At 42.8% G+C, this 25,056-nt stretch overlaps 1 protein-coding gene and 1 pseudogene across 1 annotated transcript; one reads left to right on the top strand and one right to left on the bottom strand.

Annotated features, from left to right (window-relative positions):
* Positions 1-786: 786 nt before the first annotated feature.
* On the top strand, positions 787-6,406 carry LOC127310218 (uncharacterized; annotated as a pseudogene).
* Positions 6,407-11,376: 4,970 nt separating this feature from the next.
* LOC127306875 (putative glycerol-3-phosphate transporter 4) lies at positions 11,377-14,242 on the bottom strand. Its single transcript, XM_051337576.2, has 3 exons — positions 13,249-14,242; positions 11,965-12,513; positions 11,377-11,867 (listed from the first exon to the last, which is right to left on the bottom strand). Exons 1-3 carry the CDS (start codon positions 14,180-14,182, stop codon positions 11,830-11,832), a joined length of 1,521 nt encoding a protein of 506 aa, XP_051193536.1. The 5' UTR covers positions 14,183-14,242; the 3' UTR covers positions 11,377-11,829.
* Between the last annotated feature and the right edge of the window lie 10,814 nt (positions 14,243-25,056).

Below are 25,056 nucleotides of genomic sequence, written 5' to 3'. Positions count from 1 at the left end.
GAGATCTCGGCGAGATTGCTATCGCTAGGCGAGATTGCTATCGCTAGGGTTACCTAGCTCTAAGCTTTTGCTGGCTATGATCGCTAAGATTGTTCGTGTCCCTCGGCAGCCCCTCTCCTGGTCTTTATATAGGAGGCCAGGTCTCAAGGGTCCTAACCGAGTACGACTAGGTTTACAGTACTTTTAGATCTAATCTTTCCTTGTTGACTGCTTCCTTGTCTTGCCCGCCAAGGTTTCCTCCGGTGCGCTGTCCAGGTGGCCCATCTAGCCTTCGGTGTCTTCATGGGCCTCCAATTAGTCAATACAGGATAGGGCAACGTTGGTTACACGAAGGGTAGTGCCCACGTCAGCGGACGCTCATCGTGCCTCTTTGCTTTATCGGTAATTTTGGTTTATATTTTCTGTGTTCGTCCTTCGTGTCGACTTAGGTACCCTAACATCATTTTGTGTGTAGTTTATACTCGTGTAACAATAGCAATGAGAATTTTAAAGTGCATTCCATGCACCGGCAGCTTGCCCTTTGCTAGCAGACATACAGCGCGGCATGCATACAGTGGGCCATCGACAAGGTAAAAGATTCGACGCATGCAAGTTGTGCTGCTGGTCACACGATGCGCAAGATGGATGGCTGTCGTGCGACCGACACTACACCACGTCCCTAGATTGCCGGCACTTCTGTGCAGGCGTTTTTTCAAATCGCCGCTAAAAGTTTCTTTGACCGGCATATTTTCGGTTAGTGCCGCCAATGGTGGTCTAATCCGCGGCAATCTAACAAACTGCCGCTAATGTTGGGCTAATCCACGGCAATCTGCCAAAGTGCCGCTAATTTTGGGCTTTTCCGCGGCATCTGCAAAAGGTGCCACAATTATTTTCCAAAGGAGTGCATCCAATCGTTGTACTACGTTTTACGTAAATCCCCTCGTGAAATTTCTTTTATGCAGTGTAGTCCCCCCACCTCTCGCACGAAATCGAAACGGAATCGCCTCCAGTTGGTCCCCGTCTCCCCCTTCGCCAGTCCCCGCCGCCGCCGGTCCCCGCCGCCTTCGCCAGTCCCCGCCGCCGCCGGTCCCCGCCGCCTTCGCCCGTCCCCGCCGCCTTCGCCAGTCCCCGCCGCCGACGCCGCCAGTCTACGGCGACACAATCTAGCTCCACGCGTCGTCGGCGCAGTCCGCCATGGACGAGATCTAGAGCCTCATGTACGACTCGCCATCCGCCACCGTCCTCCCCGCGGCCGCCCTTCCCTACGCGCGCTTCCATCCCCATCTCCTCTTCCCCTCCCACGGCATCCTCCAAGCCGCCACTCCCAACCTCCTCTGTCCCCATCTTCGTGCCCCAGGCGCCACCTCGCCCGCTTCCTTCTCCGTTGCCATCGCGTCCGACTGCTTCGGGGCCCCGCCCAACAAGCTCACCGAGCCCGTCTGGTACACCGTCGCGCGCGGCTTCACCCGCCTCGTTAGCAACCTCAACCTCATCGTCTTCCCCAAACCAAACCGCGAGGACCCAGGCAAGGCGCTCAGGGACTGGGATCTCTGAGGTCCCTTCTTCATCGTCTTGCTCGGCCTCACACTGTCCTGGTCCGCATCTGTGAAGAAGGTACCTGCTATCCATCGCACAACCAGATCTCCTGGTAGCCTTTGCATCTATATGTAGGTTTTATGGTATTTCTTATAAGGTAGATCGGGCTGTACATTACTGAATTGCATGACATGTTTCATGGTTTACTTGGAGGCAAGCATCTGTGATAATATTCCCTTGCAAGTTAAATGTTGCTCCTGGGATAACTAAATCTGAGGTTGTAAGGTTTAGCCGTTTAGGTGCTAGTTATGTGAGACAGGCTTAGAACAATCACTCATATAATGCCGCGTCTAGTTAATTTAGATTGGTGAATCATGTGCTTATTCAGTTTTTTTTTCACATTGATAATTGTCCTCATCGAAGCAATGAATTCTATGATATCAGTTATTCAGGTACAGCTTGTGTTCGACATTTGAGATTGCAATATGTTCGTATCTTCTTTTTTCTGATTTTGTTTGGAGGTGTCACAATGGTTAAACTTGATGTACCTGTACAGCGGTGAATGATGACTGATGAGCTGAAGTAATTTGCTAGCATATTTACTCTCGCCAGCTGTCATCCATTTCTCCTAAACCAGAATCATCTAGTGGACCAGTTGCACCCTATAATCAGTGTATCCTTCTGTAAGCATACTAAGCTTGGATTTTTTGCATCCTTCTATAATCAGTGTTCTATATGTTATGCTTGCTTTAATCATGTATTTGTCCAACAGATTGTGACAATTCAAGATGCAAGGTGTGAAATGCTGCTTTGTACTAAGAAAAAGGAGAGGGAAGATATGTTTGACACTGCGCCTACAAGTGCACTAAGGCATGATCTATCATTTAACTTACTGGTTCATTCATTAAGATTTCTGAAAGCAATTATGATATTATTAGCATTGTTTTCTTAATACATAATGCACTGCCCTCTGCAGTGGTGAAAGCATTAGAACACTTGAAAAATGTTCGATTTTAAACCTTGCATGAGAGTACTTTAACAATATACCAGTAGCTTGATTGAACAATAGCACCGGTAGCTTGACTGGGAGTATTTTTTGTCAAACCGGTCAATGCATGTTTGCTACTCTCTGAATATTGTTTGATTTCTTGCTGGGAGTACTTGCAAATTTAAAGTGGAGCAACAAATTACTGGAGCAAGTTCCTATATACATTACTGTATGTGTTCATACAACAAGTTACTAGAGCAACAAATCTCTGAATATTGTTTGCCTATGTGTCCATGAATTACTGTATGCATACTTGCATTATTGGAATCGACTAATTCATGCTGACTAAATTTAGCTACTTGACTATAGTGGCAAATTGTATTGAGTTTTGCATATTATTGTTACGCAAATTTAAGTCAAACTAGCAAGGTGGCCTTGGCAAATGCGAGGGTATCATTTTCAGATTTCTTATTTAGTCTGTGTGGGCTAGAGTAATGTACTCAGCTGCCCAAAATGCAGTGTATCTGGGTCTTGATTCAGTTTTGCCGGGTGGTGTGCTGAATGCTCCTGCTAAATCTACCACAGTCCTTTCTTTTATTGTGCCGGCTGGTGGTAATAGTTTGTCTGGTTTATGCTTTAGTTCTTACCATTCATGTTTTTTAAGGCTTTCTGGTGATGCGTTGCTGTCTCTCTTGGAATACAGGTATTGGGAAATGCGCAAAACTTATATGAGCTGGATTTCAATGTTGTTGCCGTGAGGTACATCCCATAATTCAGTCACTTGACTTACTTATTCTTGCCTATAATATAAATGTTGAGTTGTCTCAACTTAGTACCCTTTTCCTCTATATAAACTACTTGCATTACCAGAGACAATAATGTAAAGTTAGTTGCGATCTAAAGTTTCGTTAAGTTAGTCCACATGCTCCAGTTTTAATTCTGTAATTAGTAAGCTATCAAATGTGTACGGTGCTTGGAACTAAACTGCGGGACATGAGAAGTGTTAGGTCTATTTTTTCTGTCCGATGCTAGCACTAGCAAATGTGAAGTCTGATTGCCTAAGAAGTACCACCTAAACTGTATACTTCAATTAATTAGCAGGAATATAAATTACCAGTCAATTTTTTAGGGAAGACAGAATTTCATTGCATCGGAATACCACAGCTTACGGTGTTAGCCGAAACAAAAGGATTGACCTCGGTTGGGACATGCTCCATCCAGAAGGTATTGATAGTAGACAACCTAGCTAGTTTGGCTAGCTCCTGGGCTGCGTGGTTGCTCTCTATTTTAGTATTTCCAACTTTGAAATTACCAAACCTAGTTTCAAAGATCTCAATCTTATAGTAGGTGCGCCACATGCATGACAACTTTTGATTCCTTCCCTTGATCGCCCCTTGATCGCCTGAACAACAGTTGCATTGTCATATTCCAACACCACTCATAAACTGTTAGGGTTGGGAATTATCCTTTGTGTGGTAAGACATACAACACCTTCAGCTTCTTTCATGTGCACACAGTGGCGGAGCTCAAATGAGCCAAGGGGGTGCACATGCACCCGGGTAGCTTTAGTTTTTACCCTGCAATTAGCTGCAAAATCAGTGTGCGCACCCCTATAATCAGCACATATTACAAGCTAGTACACCCTGGTTGAGTTTGCTCTAGCTCAGCCACTGTGTGCACACATCTCCCGGTTTCTCAGCTTGCTCAAAGGACCTTTCCAGCATGATCTCTAGAAATGCATCCTATATAGCCTTGCTTTCTTGACTGATAAAGGCATAAAGCCAGCATGAACGTTGTTTTTTACCCAGCCGTGTACTAAGGTGGCATCCAAGATCTGTAATGTTTATCCCTGCATTAATATTGCCAGTTGCAACGCAGGCGATAATCAGTGTCAGTTGATGTAGGTTGTTTGCCTCGGAGATTGTCATGTTTGTGTAGTACACAAACATAAATATCTAATTATGGTCACGGTTTGTGCAGATGATTCAAAACTCATCTATCTAGGAGCATGAACTGGGAGGATTGGTTCACCGAGGAGCTCTTGATCAAGACCAAGCTCCTTCGGAGCGCTTATTTTGTTAGCAAGTATCTGGATAAGAAGAAGATGCTCAGTGGTAAGCGGACGGAGAGGATAAAAAGCTACAGAAGCTGACTCAGGTCCATGGAAGCGTGAACTAAGGTGATGTGGCACCAACTAGTATGTTATTTCCTAAACCAGCAAAACTGGACTTATTACATATGCATTAGGCCTGTCCACTTTTCATCAAGGTAGCTGAAATAAGCATTTTTATTTTTATATATGCATTAAGCCTGTCCGATTTTCATCCAGGTAGCTGACATAACCATTTCATTGCTTTGGTTTTACTGTCCGACTGCTTAGCAGATTCTGTTTTGCTCTTTGTGGCTATGGGAATAAAGTAAAACTGAAGAATCAAAAACTAAGAACAAAGTATATAAACATCATAACTCTTTATCACATGGACTGATTACAGCGATTAGAAGTTCTAGTAACGAGTGAAACAAAACACAGCCTTCAACACATTCATTACATTTGCACAAAGTAGTACAAACATGTAGAAGAAACTCTAAATTACGTTCATGGTTTGTGTGCTGGAACTTTTAGCACAAACTTCTTCTGGTGTGTGCTGGTTTGTACTTTGCCTCGTTTTTTTTTTTAAAAAAAGCACGTATATCATCCAGAAGCATGACTGCGGCGCACAAATCACTTTCATGACTCATGCTTATATCTCCCACGGCGACCATATATGTCTCATCAGTGATTAATTTCGCTGGTTGTCCTATGAACCATCTCTTCTCTCTACACGAAGTCTGTTAGGTTTTTTCACATGTGCTATGTCAAAATTGCATTGTCATTGACAAGATTTGAGGCGAGGTATAAATGATGCTTCGTTGCTTAAAGTCTACTACTATATACTTTTTCCTATAGGCCCAAGTTTTCTGTAATGCACGACCTACTTTTTAGCCACTTTAAGCATGGTTAATGTCTTCAATTTATACCACCCCATTGGTGAGAACCAACATAGCATGGTTAAGCAAACCTCCCTAATTCTTATTCATCTGCTCAGTTATGTTATAATACATTGGAAGGATAAAGGGAGCCTTAACTGTCTAATAACACATCTCTCTTGAGGTTTTGCTCTCTATGTATATTTCGATACAAGGTATTGTTCGAGGAAAAAAAAATTCTTTAAGCCATTATGTTCAGTTTTGGACTATTACCTGTGTAGAACCAGCTGATATTTAGTTGCTGCAAATGATTTTTTGTGTACTGTAATAGAATTTGCTGTAATATCTTTCCTGTAATGAAATGCTTATGCCTCAAAATCACTTGATGTTTGTTTGAGTTGGTGCTTCCGGAGGACTAGAAGCACCGCAAGCTAAAACATGAGGCCCAATAAACAGGGTCATCGAGTACCAACCACTGGTTTTTACTATAAATATCTATACTTTCTATTCTGTATACCAAGGTACCTATGTACTTGATAAATTTAATGTGTTACTACTTACTAGTTGCTGCAATTTGATTTTATTTTCGCAATGGGTAAGAAACATTGCTACTTTTGTCATGTTTGGTCTGTGTCTGTGTCTGTGTCTGTTTATTCTAGATATGATGGTACTGTGCTGACACTGGAGGAACAAGCAGCGAATCGGGAACAGATGAGGAAAATTGAGAACCCTGTTGGAGTAAGGTGGAAGCCAGTTAGATGAACCTTGTTGTGTATTTTATCTAATGGTTTCAAACCATGTTGTTCATGATGTGGAGATGGACCCTATTGGTCATGTAAATTAGATGCCTCGATTGTGAACCCTTAAATGTTTCAGAATGTTGGTTTGAGACCTAGACTGCTTGGAAATATTGGTTTTAAACATTGTTTGACTTCTTGAGTTTGATGTATGCTTGACTGCTAGATTGCTTGAATGTTTGCAGGCAGTATAGCAACTTAAAAAATGCCTAAGAAAATATTCAGCGGCACCAGAATTAGAAACCTGAAAAAGTAATCGGAGGCATCCTCTAAAAGTGCCATCAAAAAGTTTGGATGGCATTTCTGGAAAAGTGCCGGCAAAGAGATTTCACGGCGTCTTTGGAAAAGTGCCAGCAAAAGATTCCGCGGCATCTTCAAAAAGTGCCGGCAAAAACATTCCACGGTATAGACCAAAAGTGCCGGCAAAACTCTTAACAGGCACAAACTAAATTGCCTGAAATAGCTATTACTGGCATCCGTCTTTGTGTCTTGACATACATACGACGGCATTTCTCGAAAAGTGTCGGCAAAGACCTACCTCGACTGGAATAAATGCAGCACTTTTTTTTATGCCTTGAAAAAACTTTACCGGCATTTTTGGTGCCTTTGCCGGCACTTTTTTGTGCCGGCAATCTGGGTACCTGATGTAGTGCGATCCTGCTGCGCAGTCATGTCACAGTCCACACGGAAGAGAGCTTTGGCCTTTGATGGCAGACGTCCGCGGAACTGTGCAGCGAAGGCATTGATCGCCGCCTCGGTCATGTGCTATAACAAATCAGCGTAAACTTTTATTGAAAGGAGGATAATAATGTGATTCCTCATGCATGGTCTCTAATTACGGCTCAGTTATCCAGCACAACCGTGACGGTATCTCGATTGAGCTTGAGATCTTCAAACGAGGACACACCCGTCGTCGCGCAGCTCCTCAAAGGTCCGGCCAGCCATCGTCATGATCCGGAATGTCTGCTCCGTCCCGGCCTGCTCACGAACAACCGACCTGCAGTAGGCGAAGAGCACCGCGACCGCCCGCGTGCTCCCGAACAACTGAGCCGTAATTAGAGTAGCTTCTCGGTCCTGTCCACACGGCTGGGGAGCAGGTGCCATGACGATCAGAGCTGATGCCAAGCGTGAAGCGCGCAGACGCGGCGGTAGGGGCGTCACGCTCAGGCCACCAGCGCGAGGAATGAAGATGGGCGTGGCTCCGGCGGGGCTGCTGGCGTTGATGCACACTTATGAATACCATGTGCCTAAGAAAGTAAGAAGTGAGGAATTGTGCACATAAACTAGGACTTCTTGACGACGCCACATAATATAATTGCTCCTGCGTGTTGCTCTATGCTATCATCAGTTTCATCTAATATCCCAAACAATTAGCACGCTCATCGCCACGAGATGGCATCACACACTAAAACCCCATATCATGTGCGTGCCATGCATTTGTGTTAAAATTTTCAAAGGGATCTAATTAACTTAGCATCAGCATACACATCACAGGACACCATGCTTCGAGCTGAACATTTATATGCTGGGTTGGGCAGAAATCGTCGCAGTTTTGCTGATAGATCATGCGGTCTGTACCTCAAGGGATCACGCTAACCGAGCCAGTACCTCGGCGTGAACCATGTCTTCTGAATGTTGCGGCTGGCGGCATTACGGGCCACGGCAAGGATGCTGAATGACAAGTCTAGGAATACTTTTTTTGAGGGAAGTCTGGACTCACAGTAACAGCTCGGTCAGGATAAGAAGCATGGCAGCGGATTTGAGCGAATCTGCGCATCAACCACGTCGGCGGAGATCCCAGTTTTGGCACCCTCCAGGGTTTCATGACCGTCCTAATTTCAAGGTCAGGTCGGTGAGACGGTGACGAAAGACTGCATCCATACGGTATTCTGGTTCATACATAATGCCTTCTGCCGTGAAGGATGGAAAACGCGATATGCTGTTACTCGGTTGCGACATGCATCAGCTAACATAGGCTTGTAGCCACGCACATTCACGAGTACTGTCAACGCTTTCGAACAAAAACACAGACCACCAGCCAACAGAACCATGGATTGTTCTATAAGAGCAGCAAAACAGTTGCAATTCAAACAGAGACTTAAATAAAACACAGATACTGAAGCTGATTCACGTGCTTGTCAGAGATCATATTCAGTTTTGGTGGAATGATGGGAACAGTACATATTATATACACTGTTTTTTTCCGAAACGAAAGAAAAATATTTGCCTCATCGATTTATTTAAGGAGAAGCCGAAGCGCCTCGTTAATTAACGAAAAAAACGAGCGAAAACCATTACAACAAGATCACATGGTGCATTGTAAGGGAAGCGATGCCGCCGTCTCGTCGATCATTCACATCTTCCCCTTCTTCTCCCCCAACCACCGGTACGACAGTTTATATTGGTCCTCATGGTCGATCTACATGCACTCCGTGAGTTTTGGATTGATCGCCTAGATTGTCGCGGCGAGTGAATATAACTGATTAATGAGATATATATGTTTTGTTTTAGCTCGTTGGTCAATCGCTTGTTTAGTGCTGCATCTAGCTCGTAGAATTAGATGTATGATTTGCTGCAATGTAAAGGTTACAGTTGGAGAGGTAAGTGAAACAGTGCCTTTTCAGGGTGTTTGTCAGCTTCAAAAAAGGAAAAATAGAATCAACGCTTCTGTATTGATGTTGGTGACCTTCTCTTAGAGGAGCAGTCACTAGCAACAATAGATCTATCTAGTAGCATAAAGAAAAAGAATTAAAATTGATGCACTAGTAACTCATTCAGAACTGATAGAAAATAGTGTGACCAGTTAATGAGTAACTTAGACAACTCAACGAAAATACCGAATTGGGTTGTGTTTGGAGGAATATGATCAGTCCTGAATACGATCTCAACTATCTAAAACGTGGCATGCATCTATTCTATGAAACTATACCCTCGGCTATTGAGAATCCTCTTGTTTGTTCAATTTATGAGTAAAAAGCCAGAGGGCCTCACTATCTCCCAAAGACCATACAATTATGCACAATGCATATTTATGATTACAAAGCAGGTAAGAAGTGTGAAGTCGTGTCATTGAACCAGAGTATCTTCTTGTCGACTCCTCAGGACCAGCCTGCCGCAGGTTTGCTCTATGCTATTAACAGTTTCATCTAATATCCCAATGAACCACACTCATCTCCACGAGATGGCACCACTAAAAGCCCATACCACGTGGGTACTATACATCTGCGTATAAATCTTCAAAGGAATGTATCAATCCAACTCTAACCTAACATTAGCTTACATATCACAGAATTAACAAGCTCAGCGACGAGCATTTATAATTTTATATCCTGGCCGGATCCTCCGAAGATCACAATACTTCTGCACTTCTGCTGCTAGATCATGGATCTGTATGTCAAGGGATCAGGCTAACAGCGCCACTACCTCGGTGTGGTGTGGATCATGTTTCCTGAATGCTGCCGCTGGCTGCATTACGGGCTGCGGATACGGATTGATGAGCCACTGGCAGCAAAGCTTTTCTGGACGTTTTTACGGAGGTGATTGGCGAAAAACTAGCCAGAAGAGCCAAGCGACGGCCTGTCGGCCGAGAGTCCAGTTCTGGCACCCTCCAAGGCTTTCATGACCATCCCAAATTCAAGGCCAGTTCCCTGACGAAAGTCTGTATTCATCCGGAATTTTGGTTCATACAGTTTACCTTCTTCGATCGAAGGATGCAGAATGCGGTATGCTGTTACTCGGCTGCGACATGGATCAGATAAGAGCATGTCTAACAGGCCCGTATAACCCGCCCACCCCGTAAAATTCCGGCGGGATACGGGGCAGGCGCAATATGGGCCGTCTAGCAGGCCCCGTATTCAGGCCGGCCCGTTTCGGCGGAATACGGGGCCCAGGAAATTGGCCCCGTCGCCCCCTACTTATACTGGGCGCAGGTGCGAGTGAGGGGTTAACCCCTCACTCGGAACCCTAGCTCCGCCGTGCGCCGCCGCCTCCTCCATCCTGCTCCGGCGAGAAATTCCTCACTCCCCCGCGCCGCATTCCACCCCATCTCCGGCATGGACTCCCGCCGCTGCAGTACTGCCTCGCCGGCGAGCGGATCGAAGCGATCCCGCTCGCCGGACACCGTTGAGGAGGCGTGGCGGCTCAAGTGCAAGAGATCCGCTGCCGGGAGCCGCCGTGCGGCGTGCCGGTACGCCGGCGCGCTGTACGTGCCGGATTCGCTCCGGGAGTACGCCGCGGGTGGGCGGTGGTACCGACAAGACCCGTCGCTCAAGCCGATGAGCGGTGGAGCCTTCGAGAAGTGGCTCGCCGAGTGGAAGCGCGACCGCGCGTCCAAGGCGGCATGGGCGGCGACCATCGGCAGAGGAAGCGGAGGCGGCGAGGAGGAAGAGGAGGCGGCAGAGGAGGAGGCAGAGGAGGAGGCGGAATCCGAGAAGGATGCCGCCGAGAAAGCTCGGGCGAAGGCAGAGGAGGAGGCGGCGGCCATCGCCGCCGTCCGGGAGTTCGAGGCGCGGGAGGCGCAGGAGGAGGCGGCCTCCATCGCGTTCATCCCCTTCGTCATCCTTGACAAGTAGATGTAGGATAGATGTAGTATGATCCGTAGTATGATCGCAATGTATGTATGATCCGTAGTATGATCAATGAAGATGAACTTCCCGGGGTTTTTATTTTTGAAAATACGGGGCGAAATACAGGGTCTGCTAGACGGAATGGTTCTTCCGTTAGCAATTTTTCGATACGGGGCGAAATGCGAGCGTTATACGGGGCAGCGAAATACGGGGCCTGTTAGACATGCTCTAACATCGCTGCAAATCTTGAACCGAGTAACTTGCAAAGAAAGAGACCACCTGCCAACAGAACTATCGATCGTCCTAAAAGAGCAGCGAACAGTTACAGTTCAAACAAAGAATTGGAAAAAAACACATTTTTTTTTTGATAATGGACTCTTTATTACTTATAAAAAGCAATTACACCCGACCTCTGCATAGCTAAGATGCACACAGCCGTTTAAAGAGTCTCAATATTCTGGAGTACTAAAAAAAAGCGAATTACATTTCAGACATAAGGAAATGTAAAACGCCCTAAGATGAAGACGGAAGAAAACACATATACTGACACCGATTCAAAGTGCTCGTCAGAGATCGTATTCAGATAATATTGATGGGGATGGCATATACAGTACAAACACTGTCGCGTATAGTCTCCGAGCTCAGATGTACTTCAAACAGGAAGTCACTGGACTCTTATGTTCACCTAGCCCCTAAGGCGCAGCAATATGAGAAGAAGGCGCGGATCCTACAGCACATAGATATCTTTAGGATGATGTTAATAGAGATGGACTATGCTACCATGTGCCAAAAGGATGACAACATATGCTACCCCAACCCTATTTGCTTGCTGTGATCTTCAGCAGTTAGCACAAATATACTGAAACTGTTTTCCCTTCTCTCCGTCTAGTTTAGCCTTTCTCCACGATCAACTACTGCATCATCTCAGCTAAGACAACATTACAAAAATGTATCCCACGTACATTACCACCACACCTGCACCGAGATTGCCTTGCCATCAACTACTTCCCGCTAAAAGTGGTTGAGCACCAGAATCTATGAGACAAAGAGAAAGGAAGCATCAGCGCAACATACATCGCATTACAATTTGCGATCTCCAAAATGAGGTTAAATACAGGATGACATCCTTTACCTGCAGTTCCATTCTGCAGGTGAGTTGAGCGATTCCTCCAGTTTTGAATAATCTGTTGAATTTCTGATTTCACAAGACCTGATAAACACGCACCAGCAATCAGTGCACAAACTATGAGCATTATAAACACTGAATCCCATCCAGTCTTCGAAATGAAACCCGTGATAAATGGCCCCAAGGCAGCACCCAGCGATCCTGTCCCATCTATAATTGCTGTCACCGTGGCCAACGCACGAGAGTCTCCTTTGAGAGATTTGTGAGTCCCGAGATCAGCAGAAACTGCAGTTGTTATCAGAGCGTAAGGCCCATTAACAAACAATCCGCTGATCATCATCAGGGCAATGTTTGCCACTTTTGAAGTACTGCCATATGCATGAAAGGCGTACAGAGATGGAATTGCCAGATACATAAACATTGCTGCAGTGGTGGCCCTAGCATCAAGCTGATCAGACATGAACCCAGCAAGAATTCCACCAATGATTCCCCCTACATCGAACAACACTGATATATAACCAGCATCCGTCACCGACATGTACTCACCTCCAATAGCTGGAAAAATAAGAAGGTGTAAGAAGTAACATTTAAAATAAAAAATCAACATAACCACATGTGAGTGGATGAATATAGGAGAGATCCAGGAATGTGAAATGCAGTTAGAAGACACAATTCCTCGAAATAAGTTCCAGTTTAACCTCTGCCCCTTAATATAATATTTCATATGTAATAAAATATTAAGGGACAGATGAATATTATTTTAGCTAATAAATGAGAACAATCCAGGCCTCTGCATCACATAACCAAAGTTACTATGTGGTATGTGACACACTGAAAAGTACAAGTACTGCAGTTGAATAAGATCAACAACGATGTGGCTATGTGAGTCATGTTAGTATTATCCTCTTCAAAGGTGGAGTAAACAATTATCAGGTCTGATTAATCACACAAATGCCAGACTTATGATAGGGCATGGATAATCTGCTAATCTGGCAGGGCATTAGTTTCTGCTACATTTACTTTATGTATACCATCATGGACTACATTGTAACAGCATATCAAAAGGCAATTAGTTCAACTCCTTCAGATAAACAGTGTCAGTGACTAAAACGAGCAACTACATCAACACAAGGGGAATTCTGAAACTATTATTCAATATTATTGCACTGTTACCAATAAATGTTCTGCGCAGATTAAAGATGACAATTCAGACCAATCTAATATCAGAGTAATGTGCATCGCTGGGCCTGTTCAAGTGGTAACAGATGATGAAGCATTTCTTGGGCATACCAGTTTGGGTCAAGTAGAACGGGAGCCAGTACAAGAACGTGTAGGCGACCAGCTTGGCGAAGAAGAGGCAGGCAGCGAAGGTGAACACGCCTGGAATGGAGAACGCCTTCCGGATTCCCACGGCATCTCTTCTGTCCTCCCCTCCGCCACCGGCGGTGCTTCTGCTGCTGATGTCCTCCTCGTCGGTGCTCGCCTCACTGGCCTTCTTGGGCGGCGAGGGAGCGAAACCAACGTCCTCTGGGTAAGGCGCGAGGAAGAAAAACACGAGAACTCCGCCGAGCGCGATGAGCCCGCCGGGGACCACAAACGACCAGCCCCACCCGTACCGCAGCACGGCGGCGGCGATAAGCGAGCCGCTGATGTTCCCAACGGAGGTGTGCGCGTTCCATAGGCCCATTATGAGGCCGCGCCTGCGGCCGCCGAACCAATTGCCGACGATGGCGACCACCGAGGGCCAGCCGGTTGACTGGAGCAGGCCCGCGATTGCCTGGGCGAGGACGTAGAACAGGAGGGAGTGCAGGGAGAGGAAGTACCCGGCGCCGAACAGGGCGACGGCGGCGCCGCTCCCGACCATCCCCGCGGCGAGGAAGATGCGGAGATCGAGGCGATCGCCGAGATGGCCGGCGCCGAACATGCCGAGGGAGTAGGAGGCGAGGAAGGCGACATCGGTCTCGCCGAGGAGCGCGGGGTCGTAGAAGGGCGGCCAGGACTTGGAGAGCGCGCGCTTGACGATGCTGGGCGGCTTGCGGGAGGCGTGGTAGAGGGCGTAGGCGAGGAAGGTGAGGCCGAGGACGAGGCCGCGGTGGGCGTTGTAGGAGAAGGCGGGCAGGGCGCGGAGGCCCGGCGGCGGGTGGTGGTTGCGCGGCCGCGGCAGCGGCCGCGGAGATGACTTGGGCATGGGCGGTGCCGGTGCCGGTGCGGGTGGCTCCGCCATGTCCGTCCGTGAGAGGGTAGGGAAATGGAGTTGGGACGTGGCGGGGCAACCGGGGCGGCGCAGGACACGCGCCCGAGACGGTTATGGGCCGGGAAACGTCTATTAGCCCGAACTTGAACTCATACAGGTTTGGCCAAATTGTTGTGTTGGATGGTCTTTTTTTTTTGATGTAACCATATATTTCATTACACAGTTTGTTTACAGAGATTACACATATGGTCACTATACAAGACAAACATTTGTGTCAAGCAACTTTGCACAAAGAAACCCACAAGAAGTAAAACTACAAGTTTACCCTTGGAGAAACCTGTGCCTCGCCGAAACATCGTGCATCTTCGTCCACTGCCACTATGGTAGCACCGGAAAAAGAGTCGAATAATCGCCACACCTAGATCTGGGAGAGCACCATCGCATTCAAAGATGCTTTTTGAGCCGATGAACCGGGCTACCGCAAGCGATGAACCCGAGACTTTGTGGCACGTCAGCCGGGGATTTTCCCCGTGGTCACCAAATCCCAACGACATCATCTTCACTTGACATAGTCGAAGAAGAGAAACGCCGCCGCATGCCGTCATCCACGTGCACAAGTGCAAGACACCACACACAATTGAAAGTATCGAACACCGATCACCGACAACAAATCTCACCAGATCCGGAGACCAGCGAGATGACCATGCCATCTGCCCCCTGACGCTACCGGTTGGAGCGACGTCAAGATGGAGGAAGAGCAGAGGCAAATTATTTCGACGCAGCGCAGTCTCCTCCATAGAAGCAGCGCTTCAAGAAAACACTAGGCAACCCGGGCTAGAGGCCGGAGCAGTCACTCCGGGGTCCCCACCCCCTCCCGTCGTCGGAGCGGCCGACGGAGGAGGCAGGGACCGGCGACTTGGCCAGACGGGAGCAGATGAGCGTGTTGGATGGTCCTTGTGGACCTGTTGAGTCCAGACAGGAAATGTTTGATGTTGCCTTTGTTTTTTTTAATAGAAACTTGTTTGCACATGAAGAGATATTGAACATTTATTTAGGCCCTAATTTTTTAGATCCTTCTAATATGATTACTCTTGCCGAGAATGAGCCTCTTGAGAAACCATTTTCCGAAGAGGAAATCGAAGCGGTTATGTTTGAATCTCATGCCAGTTGTGCCCTGGCTCAGATGGCTTGTCTTTTTTTTGTTTTACCAAAAAAATTAGGATCTGGTTAGGAATGATTTGATGGCCTTGGTAAGAGATTTTGGATCTGAACATTTAAATGTTGCCAGGCTCAGTTATTCTATTATCACCCTCTAAGGAACCTGAGGCTAGAGATACGAAAAAGTTTAGTTCAATTAGCTTAGGCAATTGCAATCTAAAAAGTTATTTCTAAAGCTATTACTAATAGGATTTCTCCTATTGGCAATAGAATAATTGCTAGTAACCAAACTGCTTTTATCAAAGGCCGGTTTATAATGAAAAGTTTGGTTGCTACTCAGAAACTTATCCATGCAGCCCACTCTAGGGGAGATGGTGCTCTAGTCCTGAAATTTGACTATCAAAAATCCTATGGCCGTATTGATTGGTATTTCCTTGATGAGATGTTACTATGTCGTGGTTTTGGTCCAATTATCATGGGTTGGATCAAAAGTCATCTTGTTAGTGGATCTTTTATGTTTGTATCAATGATGTCAACGAACCTTTCTTTAGGGCTGGTTAAGGTTAAAAACAAGGAGATCCCAGCTCCCCAATTCTATTCAGCCTTGTGGTTGATGTTTTCACGAAAAAATTAAATACCTCAAGTGATCTCTAGTGGTGTCATCAGCTTGCAATATGCTAATGAGTAATAACACAATTTTATTCTTGGATAGTGATAAATTCGTGGCTCGAAATTGAAAATTTTCTTGTCCTGTTCTGAGAATATGTCTGGAATGCGACTTAATTATGACAGATCGGATCTTATGACAATTAATTTTAACCCAGCTGAATCTATGCACAAATTTTCTTCTGTAAGATTGGTGAGTTTCCTTTTAAGTGTTTGGGGGTGTCTTTGCATTTTTCTAAACTAAGGAAAGAAGATCTCTAACCTGTGATAGACAAAATCATTAAAAAGTTTGATGGCTGGAGAGGGGATCTGCTCAATTATAGGACTATACTCATCCTCCTTAGATCTTGTATTGCTAGCGTGCACATGGATTTGTTGGCTGTTGTTAAATTTCCAAAATGGGCCATCAAATTAAGCAATAATTACCAGATGTATCATTTCTTGTGGAATGACACCGCGGATGATACGAAATACCACCTAGCTATCTTGGATTTGGTATGTCTTAAGCAAGAGTTTGGTGTTCATGGCGTTCAAAATCTAAGGACATGAATAATGGTTGTCTAGATATAACAACAAAACATGATATACAATAGGTTATTTTTTAGTCTTATCTCTACTAATTAGATATGCCTAAATATGTAGTGAGAGAGATTGTTGCTAAGAGATTCATCTCTTAGCTAAGAGAAGACAAACCTCTTTTTTCTATTTCTGTCTCCTCCATATATGTCATCAATTATACTACGTGTCATCGCTAAGATATAACCATTGTACATGTCCTAAGAGATTATAATCCATGTTTATTAGCTTACTGGATCAAGAGATACCATCTTTATTCTAATAAAATGTGGAGAGGAATTGTTGATTCCAAATATGATCTCAGTCCTAATTTTTTGTGTGCAACTCCCTTTCTCCTTTTTGGAAAAGAGTGATGTGAGCGACAAGTGATGCAAAAATTGGGTATCGATGGCAATTGGGTAATGGTGCTAAAATTCATTTCTGGAGTGACGTTTGGATCGGTAACTGTAGCCTAGCCATCCTTTACTAGAACCTATTTGTTATTGTTGATGAACAAGATGCTACTATTGCCCATGTCTAGGAAGATGATGTGTTACATTTCACTTTTCTTCATTGTGTTTCTACTGATTTATATGACCGCGGGTTGAGTTGGTTCAACTCATGAGCTCTGTGTACTTATCATCTGTTGATGATTCGCCTACTTGGATGTTCCATTCATATGGCGAGCATAGTGTTTGTTTTTTTATGACGTTTGTTCTTTTTATGACATATTCAACAACAGAGGCGTGGTGCCTATACATACCCATATGGTCTGGAAACTAGATATCCCCCTCCCCCCACGTTTGCATGTCTTTTTGTGGTTGTTGGCTAATGATAAACTTTTATCTCAAGTTAATCTAGCTAACATAAGACATGTTGATGATCTATCCTGACTTTTCTGCTCTAAACTTGAAACCTGCCAACATCTCTTCTTTGATTGCTTTGTAGCAAAATTTATTTGGACCATTATTTCTGATTTGTTGGGTGTTGCGCGGGATTTGGTTTTGTGTCAATTGCTAACTGTGGTTCAGTAATAAAAAAAGAACAATGTGATCAATGTAGTTTGCACTGCTACATTGTGGTCTATTTGGAAATTGCATAATTTTCAGGAAAAATAACATGGCCCGGAGCCAACATTTGGCGAAGGGTGGTGGTCGATCTGGATCGATGGAAAATTATCTTGAAGGATGCTCAGTCCATTCTGTTCATAAAGAATGCCTTGCTTCTCAATAAGAAGCGGGGGGGAGGGGTTCGGGAGTTGCTCCAGATTGCTTGACGCCGACTTTCAAGACTGTCATGTCGGACGAGCTCAACCCACCAACGAAGAGCTTCAATGAATGTGAAGCTGAGACCTGCAAGATCCTGATCCAGTGGTTTGTGAAGCTTGTTGTCTCCATATTCTCGTTGTCTTGGTGGTTGTTCTATAGTCCGCTCCGTGCTTGATGGATGTTGCTTTGTTTTATTTTTAGATATCTAGTTTCATGCCTTGATGGGTGTGAAATACGCCGTTTCTCCTCATATTTAAAACCTTTGCTAAGTCAAGTAATTGACTACCGGAGAAATTACTACTTGATATTGCTGCCATTGCACCTTTTAAAAGTAAGACTAAAAAGTTATCGGTAAAAATTGATGCTCGTGCACCTTGGAAAATCACCGCTAAGAAATTACCGCTGGAAAATTACGCCTCATTGAATAGTATTGTCAAATAATTATCAGACGTAGAGGCTAATGATTTGCGTTAAATAACTATCAGCACGCCGACAAAGGATTAATATCGAATAATCATTGCCATGGTCAAAGATCCGTGCTAAGAAATAGACATGAAAGAAGTTGTTGGAGATATGCCCAAGAGGCAATACTAAAGTGATTATTATTATATCTTTGTGTTTATGATAAATGTTTACATCCCATGCTATAATTGTATTAACTGGAAACATTAATACTTGTGTATTTGTAAGCTTATTGTTAAAATAGCTTGTTGATTAATAAATGATCATAGTTTCAATGATCATGAACATTGAATGTTATTAATAACAAGATCATATCATTAGGTGAATGATGTTATGGACACACACCCATAGTAAGCATAGCATATGATCAAATCATTAAGTTCGTTTTGCTACACGCTTTAAGATACATAGTAACATAATCCTTCGACCATGAGATCATGTTAATCACCTGCACCAGATAGATGCTTTGATAATACCAATCAATACTTCGTAAATGGGTGGTTATAAAGGTGGCATTAAGTATTCAAAAAGTATAGGTTGAAGTGTGTGGATTAAGAGTGGGATTTGTCCATCCAAATGATGGATAGATATACTCTGGGCCCTCTCAATGGAATGTCATCGAGTTAGCTTGCAAGCATATGACTAGGTCACAGGGAATATCATTTCACGGTACGAGTAAAGAGTACTTATTGGTAACGAGGTTGAACTAAGTATAGAGATACCTATGATCAAACCTCGAATAAGTAAAGTATCGCGCGTCAAAGGGAATAGGTATCGTATGTTAATGGTTCTTTCGATCACGAAGTCATCATTGAATATGTGGGAGCCATTATGGATCTCTAGGTCCCGCTATTGTTTATTGATTAGAGAAGTATCTCAATCATGTATGCATAGTCCACGAACCGTAGGGTGACACACTTAAGGTTCTATGTCGTTTAACTAGATATAAAATTTGAAATGGAGACAGAATGTTGTTCGGAGTCTCGGATAGGATCCATGACATCACGAGGAGTCATGGATCCTATCCGAGACTCCGAACAACATTTGGTCTCAATTTCAAATTTCATATCTACTTAAACAACATCGAACCTTAAGTGTGTCACCCTACGGTTCGTGAACTAGACATGATCGAGACACTTCTCCGATCAATAACCAATAGCGGGACCTGGAGATCCATAATGACTCCCACATATTCAACGATGACTTCATGATTGAAAGAACCATTAACATATGATATCGATTCCGTTTTTCGCACGATACTTTACTTATCTGAGGTTCGATCATCGGTTTATCCATACCTAGTTCAACCTCGTTACCGATAAGTACTCTTTACTCGTACCGTGAAATGACATCCCGTGTGACCTAGTCACATGCTTGCAAGCTAATTTCATGACATTCCATCGGGAGGGCCCAGAGTATATCTATCCGTCATTTGGATGGACAAATCCCAATCTCGATCCACTCGCTTTGACCTATACTTTTCAAATACTTAATGCCACATTTATAACCACCCATTTACGAAGTAGTGTTTGATGTCATCAAAGCATCCATCTGGTGCAGGTGATTAACATGATCTCATGGTCAAAAGATTAATGACTTGATCATATGCTATGCTTACTATGGGTGTGTGTGTCCATCACATCATTCACCTAATGATATGATCTTGTTATTAATAATATCCAATGTTCATGATCATGAAACTATGATCATCTATTAGTCAACAAGCAAGTTTAACAAGAGGCTTACTAGGGACTCTTTAATGTTTACAAAACACACAAGTATTAATGTTTCCAGTTAATACAATTATAGCATAGGATGTAAACATTTATCATAAACACTAAGATATAACAATAACCACTTTATTATTTCATCTTGGGCATATCTCCAGCAGTCTCCCACTTGCACTAGAGTCAATAATCTAGTTTACATTTGTAAAGATCTAACACTGTGGCCTTTTGGTGCTTATCATGTTTGATCATGGGAGAGGTTTCAGTCAATGAATCCTACACGCTCAGAAACGTATGTATTTTTGCATTTCATTTGTGTCTCCACGCATCACACATTTTTCAAATGAGTCGTCATTAGTCGTATATGTTTGGTCTTCTGGTGGAACCTTAATACCGCGGTGTGAAATATGTTACCAATATTGTCACACACAATACAGCTTCATAGTTCTGACACTACCAGAACTACACCAAGTTATAAAAGAACTCGACTCAAACACCCTCGGTCATTGTCAAAACAATGATACACTCTACCTTCATTTGTAGAATCTGTCACAATATTTAGAACTCGTCTAAATCTAGCATTGACTTTTTCTAGCCCATTATGCTACCTTTTAATGAACACTTAGCCTAATTGAGATTAAAATTCATTTTTATATGTGACTAAACTAATATCGGTGCAACACCTTACAACGATTTGTTTGTCATTACCGCATACAAACTATATATATCCTCGGCTCTTCCAAAGCACCCATGGGTATTCTTAGTGTTGTCCAATGATCATCACATGAATCATTCTGGTATATGCTTGTAACATTTTAGAGCACATGACATATTATTGTGTACATATTATTCGTGATCTAAAATCACTCATGTGTTTTTACTCATTGAGTGTCAAATACACTCAAGTTTTGTTAAACCTCCACATGGAAAAGAACACCTTCTTGACGTTTTCATATTGAACTACTTCAATATTTATTCTATATACTTTGACTTAAACTTATTATGCGCTTCAATCTATCTTCATAGATCTTGACGCTAAATATGTTCTTAGTCCATATCCTTTCAATGAAATTAATTATCAATGAAACCTTTTAATCACATCAAGTACAAAATTACATCATTTCTAATCAACGATATGTCATCCACATAAAGTATTACAAATATGTGTCAACGCTCCCACTTAATTTTTTGCAAATGCAAGCATCTTCATCCCTTCCGATGAAATCAAAACTCTTTGATTATTTCATCCAGCGAAGATTCCAACTCCGTGATACTCACTTCGTCCAGTGAAGTTTGTATACCTATCTACTATTCTACGGACTAGCAAAACTGTTTGTTGTATCTTGTATACATCTTTAATACACACTTCTACTAAGGAATGTATTTTTGTCATCCTACTAACATATCTCATAAAAGAAATATGTAGTGATTACTAGCATAATCCTCATAGACTATAAACATCACTACAAAATATCTAATCTTATCATAGTCAACTCTTTAAACATTGTCGGAAAAAACCTTTCGACAAGTCGAGCTTCTTCAAGGATATCACATCCATGTCTATTAATTTTATAGATCCACTTACTTTCAAAAAGTATTTATTCCTTCAGAAGGTTTACCAAGCTCCAAAGATTGATTATAGACTATCTTTGATTTCATGGCACTTAGCCATTTTAACGGAGTTAGGGTCCATCATAGCTTCTTTGTATGCAGTTGATTTATCATTGTTCAAAATCAATCATTTGTACTCAAATTATTTATTTTAGCACAAAGTAAACCATACCTACAAAATTCAGTAGGTACTTCGATCACCATGGCTATAAAACTTTGTAGACATGAGAGCCATGAGCGTCGTGGCCGCTTTCGGAACCATTTTCGACGCTACGCTACTCTACTCATTATGTCCAGGTTCATCAACCATATCGAGTTCCTTTTTCCTCCCAAACAAATATTTCGTGAGAAACAATTTCTTGGAAATAAGCAAGAAACATCGACAAACACTTTGTCTTTGACTTCATAGTGGAAAGAATTTCCAATTTGTTCTCTGGGATAACCAACAAAGACATTCATCCGATTTTGATTGTAAACTCATTTACATATGCTAGGCATACCAAAATTTAAGAAAGGACTATTAGTAGGGTTTATACCCATGGCATAACTCGTATGTTGTCATTTCAACCGATTATGATGATGCTATATTTAGTGTAAAAATGGTAGTCTCTACCGCATAATCCACAAAACTATAATGGCATCATTTTAATTTATTTTATCTCACCATTAATCCAACAAGGTTTGGATACGTCTCTCGAATACTCCATCATAACTATGGTGCTCCGAGAAACATGAGTTGTGGAACAATTTCGCAACTCTCTTAGATGTTCGCTAAAACTCGTAATTTAACTATTTCCACCATGATCCAATCATAGATATTTGAATTTTCTATTACGATGATTTCCACTTCGTGATGAAATCTATTTGAATCTATCAAATGTTTCAGGCTTCTTCATCATCGAATAAATATATCCATATATATACACTCAGTTCATCGTTGGAAGTTTTATGAAGTATAAGAATCTTCCGCACACAACTATGCCCAATGAACCATATACATCATCGTGTATGTTTTCACTAAGATAGTTTCCTGTTCAACCCTTATCCTATGAACGGTGTTTCAGTCATTCTCTTTCGAATAAATTTGCAAGAGCCAAATGATTCAAAAAATCGAATGACTCCAAAAATCCATTTACATGGAATTTCTTCATGCGTTCCTTCCTAACATGACCTAAATTGCGGTTCCACAAATAAGTGATAATCTGATCATTTGCCTTATGGCATTTTAGCGTTAGTGTTATGCATGTGTGTTTCACCATTAAGATTTATAATAACTTATCCATCGTACATGCAGTATGGTCATAATTTGAACAACTCATTGCTTTCATTTGACAGAGCAAAATAACAATTATTAAGTTCTTTATAATAAATCTCAAGGGCTAGGTAGAACGCCAACGACAAACATAATAACAATTTATTTTGTTCCAGACGTGCATTGTTACCGCATTCCTTATCAGTCACTTAGGCCATTTTTTTCTTGTATTGTATTGTATTTTATGACACCTCATACCAACCAATATGGTAAAAATACCCAATAATTCCATTGTGTGACAAATCAAATAATATATTCATAACATGTATATCATCTATATACACCTGAGCTAGACTTTCTAGTATTTTCTTTGTTTCTGTCAAAATCATTTGTAGTTTCTCTTTCGGTTTCCCTCTTATTTCATAAAACACTCAACATCAATAACTTCTAGGCTTGTTGATGAAATACCAATAACCTTGAGGTTCGTACTTTGAAGTTGATCATCACATGAGAAGTGTTATGGATTTCACTATTAGTAACATTTTAATGTGATGAACAATTTCACTCATAATTTTATCCATCAAATCAGGACAACTTCATGATGAAGCCACTATGCTTTATATGTGGATATATGAATAACGTTAGTGCCCAACTAGTTGGAGGATCGGGACGCCTAACGTCTTCAACCTTCGTACATTCCCCTAAAACTTATGAGTTTATGTAGTCTCACTAAATTATATTCTATCATCTTGTCATAAGGTCTTAGATATCACATATATCTCACATCTTGACTATTTCTGAAACCTACTTTTCAGCAACTTACTTTCCAAACTGATTTGAACATCAAGTTTCATGGAGATAACATAATTTTAGATACTAATTTAAACCATTGCTCTTTGGATTAGCAATTTGAGGGTTACCAAAAGTTTGCAATAGGACTTATCATTTCTTGATTCTTTAACAATACAGTACCAGTCTGTAAAGTTACTTGTCAGATTTAACAGTGTTTCTATCTCAATTTACAAGCCTAGCGCAAAGTAGAAAACGGATGCCGTTTGTACAAAATTTAATTCAAATACAATTTGGATAATGTTTAGGATAATTAGTTCAAGTTTTAATTAAATTACTAATGAACTCCCTCTTAATTCAACATCCCTCATAGTTGTTTTAGTGGCACACGAGCAAAATTCACTGCATCAAGTCTGATGTTCACATGAGATGATGTAGCTTCAATGTTGAACATCAACATGTTTATCATATCATACATATGACTCGTGTTCAACCTTTCGGTTTCTTGTGTTCTGAGACCATGTCTGTACATGCTAAGCTTGTCAATCAAACCCAAGTATTTCTGTGTGTGCAACATGGCTTTCACCCGTTGACAAGGCAGTTCCTCGTCAATGCCCACCATGAGGGGCTTATGGTTGATGGAAGGCGGCGATGGAAAATTCTGGGAGAGAGAGTAGGCACGACGTATCTAGGTTCACGTCCCCGCGGTGGAGGATTGCTACGTCCTGCTAGCAATTCACTATATACATATATGTGTATAGGGTGCCGCCGTAGGCGGATTGTATATAGTCTAGTCCTAATCTGCAGGTTGCGATGTCTAGGCGTATCGTGTGTATGTTTTTTCGTGTATCTGAATATAATCTAAGGGGTGCCCCTGCTTGGCTTTATATATGCAACCAGACTATGGTTTACAAGAGTCCTAGCTGACTACGAATTGGAATCCTCTTTTTTGTAGTCTAAGTCGATATTTCATGTGGGTCCAGCTTGTCATGTCCTTGTGCTGGTCCATCTGTGGTAATATGCACTGGATATAGCAATGTCGAGTACCCGAAGGGTAATGCCCACATCAGTAGCCCCCGTCTGGCCGAAGTGAAGCTTCGGGCATGGACTAAAGTTTCCATCATCCGAATGTCTTGATCATCTATTGAATCTTAAGCTTGATGTAGGATCAAAGTTATTTTTTTATCAGGTGCATGACCAGTGCTCCCGATGGGAATAGCCCCCGAGTCTATGGGCAGGTGCTTGCAATCGTGCGTAGACTCAAGTTGTACTACGCAAAGAGCTTGATATTGATGTTGATGTATTCGAAATTTCGAATCACTCCATCATCCGATACTTTTAAATCTTATTGGGTCTTCAAAAAGGTGCAAGCTGCGAGAGAATCCGTAGAGCTGGATTGTTAGAACCTTCGAGTCC

The sequence above is a fragment of the Lolium perenne genome, chromosome 6 (assembly GCF_019359855.2).
Source record: "Lolium perenne isolate Kyuss_39 chromosome 6, Kyuss_2.0, whole genome shotgun sequence".
Classification (NCBI taxonomy): domain Eukaryota; kingdom Viridiplantae; phylum Streptophyta; class Magnoliopsida; order Poales; family Poaceae; genus Lolium; species Lolium perenne.
Note: the sequence above shows the minus strand (reverse complement) of the source record. Positions and strands in the feature narration are given on the sequence as shown.